Source organism: Raphanus sativus, unplaced genomic scaffold (assembly GCF_000801105.2).
Source record: "Raphanus sativus cultivar WK10039 unplaced genomic scaffold, ASM80110v3 Scaffold3190, whole genome shotgun sequence".
Lineage (NCBI taxonomy): Eukaryota > Viridiplantae > Streptophyta > Magnoliopsida > Brassicales > Brassicaceae > Raphanus > Raphanus sativus.
Window position 1 is genome coordinate 1 of NW_026618497.1, and position 11987 is coordinate 11987.

At 34.5% G+C, this 11987-nt stretch overlaps 4 protein-coding genes across 4 annotated transcripts; 2 read left to right on the plus strand and 2 right to left on the minus strand.

Annotated features, from left to right (window-relative positions):
• Positions 1-1037: 1037 nt before the first annotated feature.
• On the minus strand, positions 1038-1715 carry LOC130506394 (putative F-box protein At1g67623). Its single transcript, XM_057001038.1, has one exon. The coding sequence runs from the start codon at positions 1713-1715 to the stop codon at positions 1038-1040; it is 678 nt and encodes a 225-aa protein (XP_056857018.1).
• Positions 1716-2980: 1265 nt separating this feature from the next.
• On the plus strand, positions 2981-3822 carry LOC130506393 (uncharacterized). The gene is made up of 4 exons (XM_057001037.1): positions 2981-3143; positions 3270-3354; positions 3449-3573; positions 3652-3822. Exons 1-4 carry the CDS (start codon positions 3050-3052, stop codon positions 3804-3806), a joined length of 459 nt encoding a protein of 152 aa, XP_056857017.1. The 5' UTR covers positions 2981-3049; the 3' UTR covers positions 3807-3822.
• Positions 3823-4100: 278 nt separating this feature from the next.
• Positions 4101-4576, minus strand: LOC130506391 (uncharacterized protein At4g04775-like). Its single transcript, XM_057001035.1, has 2 exons — positions 4412-4576; positions 4101-4337 (listed from the first exon to the last, which is right to left on the minus strand). The coding sequence occupies exons 1-2, from the start codon at positions 4574-4576 to the stop codon at positions 4101-4103; spliced, it is 402 nt and encodes a 133-aa protein (XP_056857015.1).
• A 6725-nt stretch (positions 4577-11301) lies between these two features.
• LOC130506392 (cytochrome P450 71B22-like) lies at positions 11302-11965 on the plus strand (the record flags this gene model as incomplete). Its single annotated transcript, XM_057001036.1, has 1 exon — positions 11302-11965. A coding segment is annotated over exon 1 (664 nt), but the record flags the coding sequence as incomplete, so codon positions are not given.
• Between the last annotated feature and the right edge of the window lie 22 nt (positions 11966-11987).

The window sequence follows — 11987 nt, forward strand, 5'->3', positions numbered from 1 at the left end:
CATCACGGGTCCATACTCTTGAGAGAGTTTATGAAATGACTTGTGAAGAGATTTTCCAAGTTGGTGTAAGTTTCCGATGATCGGAAGACCTATAGGTCCCGGGGGAAGCTTCCCCTTAGATTTTGAGAGCCTTTTGAAGAAAATAAAAAAGAGAGGCAATGACAAAATGAAATAGAGAAACATCGACATTCTTGATTTGATATTTTTCTGTTGTTGATCTCGTTATTGCGTGTTGTTGTTAAGTTGATTTGTGTTTTGAGTGAATATTACGTGATTAGCAGAACTATATAGGTATTTTCGAATCAAACGCTCAGGTACTCCTGCCCGAAAAAAAAAGAGCTGTGATACTCCTGCCCGAAACTGCCCAAATTTAGAATTAAATAATTCTTTATTTAAATACGAAAATTTATTAAAAGACCACATGACCAACAGAAACTTGCATAATTACAACCCAACCAGGACCATTTCGCGGACCATCCAGACCCGATCTATGAAATTCGGATATCTTTCTCTATAACTTTTGAAATCTTTGTAAGAATTGGTGTGATTGTAAATATTGGTGAAACTGTACATCGTAATAAATCATCAACAATATTCTGTATATAATACTAAGTTGAACTAAATTTAACTAAATCGCACTTTTAGATTTCAAATGTTTTATTATGTTATTTTTTGGACAGAGTTGTTGTTATTGATATATCTATTGAATTTTGAATTTAAAAATAGTTTATATGCTATAAATAGATTTTGGCCAAACTTAGAAATGTTGTACATATTTAATAAAAGTAGAAATGTTGTAAAAAGTAAAAATGTTGTAAAAGTTGATAAAACTAATCTCCAAATGGCTAGTGAAGTTTATTTGTTAAAATAAAAGTAGAAATGTAGTTAATTTTTTAATGATATATTGAAGTTAAAATATACAAAGATTAGTTTATAGAGAGAAACTAGATGATTGAAACTAGAGACATTACATTAAGTCAAACATAGTGAAAGTAGATAAAACTACATGCCATAAACTCGAGAAATAAACACCACAACTAATCTTCAATTGGCCAGTTGGCAGCTGTCAAGTGAATTTCATTGCAGAAGTCCCAAACTTCACATTGCCAGAAACAACGATCGCACCACAACACCGGTTCTTCTATTGCGGAGGAGCAGCGGCAATCATTTGAGAAGATGAGATTCTTTATTCTTTCAAGTAGTGACATAAACTCTTGAGGTTTCTCGTAACCCCAATGGCCTGAGGGTAGAACAGTCCGGATCATGCAATTCATCCGATGAACAAACTCACGACTAAAGTTAGGATAATTGTGAAACAACCCTCCATCATCTACACTAAACGCTAAGTTCAGCATTCCATCTACAAACTTGGCCAACTCCAATCCTCTCTCAGCAGCAAGACGGATTTTCTCTATTCCTTCATCAAGTAAATGAAGTTGAAAGAACTCATGCATACCTCGTAGGTAGATGGCCTCTGGATTACCGGCTTGGTAGCACCTAAGTCGGAATGTTCTTACAGCATTAACCTCTTCAATCCAATCATTAAAGCCAAAGAGATTAGCAGATTGGTAGAAGTAGTCGTCTCTGCCTATTTGATTGAACCCGGAGAAAGCAATTCTAGCACTACCGAAGTCCCGGATGTGGTTTGTTGCTACCTTTGAGAGAATCTTATGGAGGATGGAAGGAGGGACAGATTCCAAGTAGAAGTTCGACATAGAGTACAAGGATGATGAAAAACTTGAGAGATATTCGTTTAATCGAGTAAATGGAAAGATTTACGTGTTATTTATAATAGAGATAAGATTGCATTTACTATCCCACTTAAGGGTGTAATTTGATAGACGGCTTAAGACACGACTTTTCACTGCAAGTACAGGGAATAAGAACATGTATGTTTGAATAAAAATAGGTGTGTTTGAATAAATGAAACTATGTAAAAAACATTAGGTGAGAAAACTAAGAAATAATAATTGAAATATTTAGTTTGAGAAAAATCTGTCATTTCATGATTTATGACCTAATTTATGACCATAGCTTCGTGACCCTTGATATTTGCAACGCTACACGACTTCTCACGCACGCTTCTGACAGTTTAAGTGAAACTAACTGATATTAATTGTCTAAATTTATGAAACTAAGTAAAATTATATTGAATTTATAGTGTAAATATATGGAACTATGTAAAAATTAAAAAATTTAGGTATTATATTGTTTTATATTTTGAAAATAAATATAATATTATGGATTATTTACTGAGCAAGCAATAAAAGAGATCATAAAAATGGTTGAGAAAAATCCAGTAATTAATGGTATTGATGGACAGATGAGAGAGTAATTAATCGATTGAAAAAGTCTCTAATAATAATCATTACACTCGCAACCCCTCGCGACTCTACACTACACTTGCATTGAAACCAAACGTGAAACGTCACAACACTACACCGTCTAGAATCATCACCATTGCATTTAGTTGTAGTTAAACTCCAACACTGCAAATTCTCTCATTTCATCTCATATCCGAGTTCTATCTTCTCTTCTCTCATCTCTGAGTCAAATTCTCTCATCTCTATTCAACAAGATGACAGACTTCTACAATAAGCTTTCCCAGATTTCCGAGGCTTCTTATAACCCCGACGTCAAGGCTTGGCGTTTCAGAGTCAAAATACACAGGGTCTACCCTCTCTATTCCTCGGTTACCAACAGGGTTATGCCTTTCTATTCCTATGTCCTAGCAGATGAAGATGTAAGTGTTTTTTCATCATCTCTCAAGATTTTCATCATCTCTCAAGATTTTCATCATCTCTCAAGTTTTTCATCATCATCTCTCAAGTTTTTCATCATCATTTAACTTGATCCTTGTACTTTATTTATGTAGGGGTGCAAGATGGAGATGACCGTTTATGGGGATTATGAAAGTTTTAGAGGCCTCGAAAACAGGGAGGGAGAATGGGTGGAAATCTTTCGGGTAGGAGTTGAACGTTCCTGTGTAGGTTTCAATGCAACTAACTCTCGGTTCAGACTAACTGCTTCGCGACTCACACAAGTCCGCATGATCGATCCTCTGAACAATCGGCTTTTCATGGACTTCAAGAACATCCATGCAATCCCTCACATGTCCCACAAGGAACGAAACTATCCCATAGGTATGAATGCTGCTAAAATAAATATATTCACATATAGTCGTCACATATTTAGTTTCAGAACTTTGGTAGATGTAAGTGAAACTAAGTGAAACGAACTGATTTAGTTGAGTTACACTTATATGGTAGATACAATTGGAGTGGTCTTCAATACGGAAGCCCGTTTCGATGACCCTGCAAGACCAAGGATGATTTTTTACATAAGGGACAACATGTAAGTAGAAAGCAACATATGATCCAAGCAAAGTTTATTTATATTGTAATTGGCACACGTTTTCTTTATTCTGAGAATCTCTTATTCTGAATAGTGACAGCCAGATTAAATGTGTGGCAACTGGCAAGCAGGCCTATGCCTTCCGGGATGGTCTTGAAAATGTGGAAGGTGGACAGGTGATTGTGGCCCTTAAGATGTGGAAGGTCTGCAAGAGTTGGAGTAAGTGTAGTTTCTGTGGCTAGTTTTAAATATGATAGTGGACTAAAACGTTTACTAAAAGCATTTACATTAATACAGATTTATTTGAGGCTCCTGATCTATGGCTTCAGACCGAAGGTGGACTTTCAGACTTCAGGTTCAATCCGCGTTTGACCGAGGTTGAGGACTTCAGGCAGTCTCTACTGAACAGCGACCCTTATGTTCAAAAATATGGGATTGAAGGTCTTGTGTAAATTGTTGTTTCAACTTGTTTCACTTAATCTCACTTGTTTGAACTTTTGGTTTCACTCAATCTAACTTAATCCTCTGTTCGACTTTTTCGTATAAATAGGTCAGATATTGACTCGATATTGTGTTAGTTTCACTTTCTCAATTGTCTAACATACTAAAAATAAAAAATAATACACTTTTTCGATAGATCAAACAAATTCCAAACAACATGGTTGTTCAACTTCGCATAACTTAAAAAAACATAGCTTAGCAATAACAGTTAGTTCTAGGAATTGGAATTCTCTTAGGAATTTCAATTACTTTTTGTACATCATAATTCCTAGAACTAAAACGATGGTAAGAAGAACACAACCTCCTGATATCTTTATCATGGGCATCTTTTTGGGACCTTCGCGGATATCTCCTTCGTTCCTTATTGTTGCTTTGAGACTCTGAACTTCTTCTTCGAGTATTCGAACTTGGTAGTCCAGCTGCTGTATCTCATCGGTGAAGGCTTCGTCAACCCATTTGAAGACATGATTGTCGTTCTCGAGCTACATGATTTTTTTTAAAAAACGAGTTAGCGTGATTCATAAGCGTTCCATATGTAAACAACAAACGGATGTACCCTCTGTGAAGCCGCAAAGAGACACCGATAATACCGGCGATATGGGTTTGGATTGCTTTTGGAGATGAGCTCGGTGACGCCCACCCCGCACCAACACCCAGTAGGTATCCCCGGAGTTCGTACCCGTCTCCGACCATCGGTCGTGGATGATGAAGCGGCGGACATCTAGGTTTTTGGGAGGAGAGGGAGTGAGGTCGAGGAGAGAGATTTAGGAAAGAGAGAGAAAATGAAGATAGCAAATGGGGAAAACCTAAAAAATGGGTGTTTAATACTTCGATTGAACGATTCTGGGGTTTTAGTAAATTGGGAAGAGGGAAATTAGAAATTCGAAAAGCTGAGCGGGAAAATTAATCCCAGGGTTTTTTCTGTTGTAAGTTTCACCAAGTACTCAGTTTTACAGAAAGCGTCAAAGTTGCACTTTTTAATTATTTCTATTTATCTTAGTTATACTCTACTTAAATTAATGATTTGGTGGTTACACCAATGCAATTATGTTTCCTAAGTTCATTTCCCATACGATCACGTACATATAAACTTGATTTCGTGCCATAGAGTTATCAAATCTAACTCAGTCAGTTTCAGCGATAAAGCTATGACAACACATTGTATTTCCTATACAATTGCTACGAGCAATGAGATGGAATTTTAATAATTTTAATAATTCTTATTAAATCATAATTAACATAACACTACTAATAAACTAAAAGCGTACTACTTCCATGACTTATAAAATTAAATTAAAAACTTTAGAGTTTACAACCATGTTATTCAGTTTACATAACGTAGTTATACCAGTTTCACTTAGTTATACAACACACAAATAAAATTTATTTCACCTCAAAACGTTCCCATATGATAAAAACACCAAAACCGAAAGTGAAAGGTAAACATCAAAACAGAAAGTGAAAGGCTTAGAACTTAATTTAGACCACTTCATACATCAAAACTGAACTGAAACCGAAAAGGTTTACAACATACTCTTCTTCTGTTTCTTGTGGGGATGTTCATCGTCCTCCAAACCTGTTCCCACATTTTCTTCTTCTCCATATCCACTCTCACGCTCACAATAGTTCCTACTACAACAGCTCTCTCCAACTCTCGACAGTTGCTCGGTTATTTGAACTATTTGTAATTCTTCGATGTCCTCCACATGCAAAATACTTCTCCTTTCCTCTCTATCCACTGATGTTAGATAAACAAACACATCTTCATCATCCAAAATATACGATTGCCTCTTAGGTTCCACTACCAATGGAATGTAACCCAAATTGAGCCTCTTCGTAAACGGATCTATTCCGATCTTCCTGCATATCTTCTCTTTCAACAACGAATAAGTGATCTCCTCCAACGATGATGTATTAAAGGATATAGCATACAAACGAGCATCGGTTGGAATCCATTCATAATCATCTCCATCCTTAGAATAATGTCCATCATAATCAAAGTGTATGTTCGTCGAAAATGGAGACATTGTCTGCAATAAAAACATTTAACCACTTAAAGTTATACTTGTTTTTTCAGTTACACCATTCACGTTATACTTGGTTACACAGTTACACCATCAAAGTTATACTTCGTTATACTTGGTTATACCATGTCACAGAGTTGTGTCAGTAACCAAATAGAGTACTGATAAGCAAGCAAGCACCTCTAATCTTCGATTGAATCATCATAATACCCTCACATTCAATCATTCCTTTCCGATCCTCGATTAGTTCATGAAACCCAAATGAATAAGAATTTTTCAATTAAAACTATAAATTTGGAGTCGAGTCTTCAATTCCAATTCAAAACCAAATTGTTATCAGCTTTGATTCCCGACATTCAATTATGAGTTCGTCTATGGTGAGATACATACCCTGTATAACGGAATTAATAGCTCGATGATCCAGCATCCAAGCGACGAGATCGAGTTCGATTGGGAGGAAGAACAAAGAGGGAGGGAATGATCGGAGTGATCGAGTCGATTCCGAGTCGACTCGGGAGGGGCGAGTGGAGGAGAGGAGATGGGATCGGAGTGATCGAGTCGAGTCCACATTCGATTAATTTATTCATTAAATTGGTCGGGGGTATTTTAGATATTAACCACATTCTTCAAGAGTATGAAAACAGATAAGAGTATAGCAGATCACATGAGAGTATGGTAGATCACTTTTTGCCTCATTAAGAGTACCTGAGCACTCGACTCGGTATTTTCGTACGTGCATGGTGTTAATGTTGACTAAGTCAGAAAAATTCACCAGATTAAAAAGTTTAGTTTAATAAAAGGAAGCTGACAACTTTACGTGGTCCATTAATTCGCATGTCGTCTAGGACAATTATTTAAAATCCCCGATGCCCGGCGGCCAAAATATTCTAGAATCGGTTGCATCCCCAAGCTTCCCTTAAACCGGCTTACAGAACCGGTTTGGTTAATATATATGTAGCTAGTTTAGTCGTTTAACTGAAATTGATCCTTTTTTTCTGAAATGGCTTAAGATTAGTTGCAATACTTCCAGTTTCTTCTTACCATTGAGTAATGGCATTTTCTTAGCCTAAACTAATAGTTTCTAATAATACGAGTTCCACTAAATCGTTTTGATATTTGTTTTCCGATTTACAGAAGGTTCTGTTAGCTAGACAGGTCCTCTGTATTAAATAACTCTGTTAGCTAGAGGAAACTAAGTTTAAATTTATTTTATCATGGGATAATTCATAATTTCATTAAAAGAACAAGTTGAATTAACTTGTATCGCACTTTCAAAGTTAAACTTGGTGGAAAGCAATTGGCGGATTACGTCTACCACCCGCATATGTACTCCATAAAAGACCAATGTTTGTTACTTTATTATAATAAAATATTAGTAGCCATAGATCTTTGCTAAAAAAGAAAGTAGCCATATATCACTTTATAAACACATATAGAACACGTGATCAAGTCCACAATTAGCTATCCATCATTCAAATAATGCTGTAGAAGAATCAAAAATTGTAGACTCAATAGAATTCCAGAAACAAATGAACCAACTGTATTAAGAGAAAAAAATAACGAAGGAAATGCGAAATCTATTTAACAAAATCCCATAAAAAACCAGCGAGCTTAGGATAGTGGCACCTGAAGGATTACTCCAATACAGCGTACGAATTTTGCTGGCCATCGAAACTGTCTTAAATGGTAAGAATATATGGCTACTGCAAATTTCGTGGGATTAGTCGGTTGACCTCGATCTCTGGATTTCCACGCTTATAAAAAAAAAGAGTTATTCTTGGGTTCACCCCTAGAATGAACCCAAGGTTCACCAACCAATCATATTGTTTTATTTTCTATGTAGATTTTTTTTAAAAAGAAAATAAGATATTTAGCATTTATTTTTAAAAATAAAAAAATAAAACAAACAAAAAAATAGTATTAGTTTGAAAAGAAAAAAAATTAATATTATTAATACAGTCTACACTAAATCCTAAATCATAAACTAAACTCTAAACCATAAACACTAAACCCTAAACTTTTAGGTAACCTCTAAACCTTTGGGTAAACCCTAAACTCTTGGATAAAATCTAAGCTCTTGAATAAATCTTTAACTCATGTCCTAAACACTAAATACTAAATAATAAACTTTTGGGTAAATTTAAAAATTTAGGATTTACTGTTTGTGGTTTAGTGCTTAGGACTTGAGGTTAAGATTTATCCAAGAGTTTAGGGTTTATCCAAGGGTTTAGGGATTACCTAAGAGTTTAGGATTTAATGTTTAGAGTTTAGAGTTTAGTTTGTGATTTAAGTTTAGTGTAGACGGGGTTAATAATATTAATTTTCTTTTTTTTGGAACTATTTTTTTGTTTATTTTATTTTTTTTATTTTAAAAGTAAATGCCAAATATCTTTTTTCCTTTTTAAAAAAAATCTTCATACAAAATGAAATAATATGATTGGTTGGTGAACCTTTAAGTTCACTCTAGGAGTGAACCCAAGTATTTCTCATAAAACAAATCCATAAAGAATGTCAATAATCCCTCACTAAAAACTTTTTTATCAAAAACCCAGATAAAAACTACAAACTAGAGTATATTTTAGTTTTTTCTAAGGCAGATTAAACTAGAAGATCTTTAACTACTAGGTAGAGTTTCAATTGTTGCTAAAAAATACTTGTAGTTAAATATATATAATAACCAGACGTCCTTTCTTTTTATTGTGGCCACATGTTGCATAATCCTCCATTGTTCTGACCGTAGATAATTAGATATCTATGGTCATTTTTCATATGCCCACGGTAGATTTAGATTAATATTAGTTGAATATAGAATATATAACAAAAAGGTACGTAAGACATTATGAACTAGTGTTTTTTAACAAAAAAATAAATAAATTTATGATTAGTCTTATTTTTTATCAAATTACTTTTAATAAGACTAGTAAACGTATAATATTATAGTTCATGAAAAGTACTAAAAAGGTAATTTAGAATTTTATAACATATATATATATATGCTTATATCTATCTACCTACAAATATTAACTGTTATCGCATAATTAAAAAAAAGAACTTAGAAAAAATGTACTGGAATTAATAGGAAGCATTAGAGTTGAAAACGACAGTTACGGACGTGAGTGTCGGAATTATAGATACTTGAATCAGTGACCACCATAAAGAGGACGGGAGTGTAACTTGGATGCATGCCCCTTATACAACTCGTATCGGCTGGAACTTATGAGTCGAAGACGGAAACTTCAGAGGTTGTTAAAGCTAAGTTCAAAAAAAAAAAAACTTCAGAGGTTGTCGTCGTGTACACTAATTGCTACGGTAATGAGAGTAGTCTAGAAGCAGATTGCACCGGGCTTATTTGTGCTATGCAACCAATTTGGATATGTGGACCCAGATGGAAAGAGATTAGTATGTAACAAATGTATTCTGACCCCATCAATTTGGTGTAATTAAGTCCCAAAAGATGAAGATAATTGTTTGGTTAGCTTTTGGTATCACCACCAGTTTTTTACGCATATGTTATTCTTATAAAATATAAATCATCTAACGCCATATATATTTGTTAATTTTTTGGTTTAAAAAATCTTTTAGGCTGCTGTATATATTGAAATCTAGATTTCGCACCCACGTACACACGATAAGATCGTACTACGAAGATCGAAAATTCAAAGTTTTACACTAACACTTCTCGAGAGATTACAAACCTCGAGAGATTACATTGACGGTCAAATGTTTGAATAGTATACTATCTTAAAATTTCTAGAAATCAAATACTAAAGTTTAACGTTCATTATTCACATACATGTACACACCCGTATTCATATAGTTAAATATCATAAGTATTTATGATAGTGCACGTTACCCTAGTAGACCGGCATGAAGACTAATTATAAAGAAAACCCTAAAGTTTTAACATCACCAATTGTCAATAGTATTACAAATCAGGGAAAGATGGCGAACTAGTGAATTAAAACTAATACTATACTCTGATCAATTATATTTAAAAATTGGAAAACTAAACTGCTAGAGGTAACCTTAGCTCACGCAGTTTAGGAAACAGACACGACACAATCTGTGACTTTTTTCTTAGAGGAGTCATTGGTTCCCGTTTAAAGTCAGCATCCACGAAAACTGTTTGATTGAAGTAAAGATACCTAAAATTCAAATCTCGCAAAATGGAATACGTGAATAGATATTGTAAAATAACACAATGACATAGTCCTACGTCACGTATAAACTTTTTGTGTTTTTGACATATACGTCAAGTAAAATTTTGCTTTTCGTTTTGAAGTTTGTTTGACCAACGACTCGCATACGCCAACAAAATCTACTACTGCTGCTTCATCGGAGGTGCCAAGGTTCACGTAATCGTACGAGAAATGTAACGTTTCCTCCCACGAAAATGAAAAATATAATTTCCTTACTTCTCATATTATAAAAACTAAAATAAAGTAGAATTATTACCATGAATGAAAATAGATGAAATCATTGATATGGGCAGCATCACAAAAAACAATCGTATATATAATTTTCTTAACTAAATGGCCGTTTATTGAACTTATCTTATTTATATCCTGCACCTTAATTACCAAATACTAGTATGTTACAAATATTTTAGTTCATTTTTCCCTTGATTGATAATCATGTTTTTATCACTTAAATTATATTCATGTAATTATAATGACTACTTAAATGAAATGAAATATTAATATTAATATACATAACGATATGGTTTATGATAAAGTTGTCACTTCCAGATAAATGATACACCTAGACTGAACATTTTGAAGATATTTATGAAAGTATTCGATGAATCTGATTATTCTGACTTGTAGTTGTATGCTTTCAATGATTTAGATTTCATAAACTCTTACAATATCTAGCTAACAAGTAACATTAGTATAAAAAAGAAACTGAAGTGAAGAAAAAATTAAAGGAGGGCATTCTAAAACTTAAATTTTCATTTCTCCAACTACTATTTTATAATAGTCAAGTTGATATAATTTCACACTTCTCTTTATATTCATAATAATTCCAACTAGATGATATATATCTATATATATTTATATATCTATATACTGAAAAAAAAAAATATATATATATATATATATACTGTTTCTAGAAAATGTATTATTGTTTCCCGGGTCCATTCAAGTTACCTCGCCAGCCAATTGATTCAAACCAAAAAAAATGCCGGTGGTTCTTCATCCGTACAACACTACTTTGGGCCGTCGGGAGAATTCAAAGTTCATTTAGAGTGAGTTGCCATTATTCAAATTTTCCAATCTAACAAATACAAAATCTTGATTTAGTCAAATCTTTACCACTTGCTACACTCATTGGCTATTTATTAGGCATCGCCCACAACTCATTGTCACTCCAAAACATAAACAAGAAACCTACAGAAAGAACAAAGAGAGCGAATCAAGAAATGTCTATCTTTCTCTCTTTCATCCTACTCTTACCTCTCCTTTTAATCTTCTTGAAACATCTCTCGCCCTCTAAAGGGAAGCTTCCTCCAGGGCCTATAGGTCTTCCCCTCATTGGAAACTTGCATCAACTTGGAAAATCCCTTCACAGATCTTTCCATAAAATCTCTCAAGATTATGGACCCGTGATGTTTCTTCGATTCGGCGTGGTCCCTGTGGTTGTCTTCTCCACAAGAGAAGCAGCTGAAGAAGTTCTCAAGACTCATGATCTCGAGACTTGTACTAGACCAAAGCTATCTGCGACCAGGTTGTTTTCGTACAACTACAAAGACATTGGCTTTGCTCAGTACAATGATGATTGGAGAGAGATGAGGAAGCTTGCGATGCTCGAGCTCTTTAGCTCCAAAAAACTTAAAGCGTTCAGGTATATCAGAGAAGAAGAGAGTGAATTGCTCGTCAAGAAACTCTCGAAATCTGCTGAGACGCAAACTTTGGTGGATTTGAGAAAAGCTCTTTTCTCTCTTACCGCGAGTATCATATGTAGACTCGCTTTTGGACAGAACTTCCACGAGTGCGATTTTGTCGATATGGACAAAGTTGAAGAGCTTGTGCTCGAGTCTGAGACCAATCTTGGCTCATTCGCGTTCACTGACTTCTTCCCCACGGGTCTTGGGTGGATTATAGACCG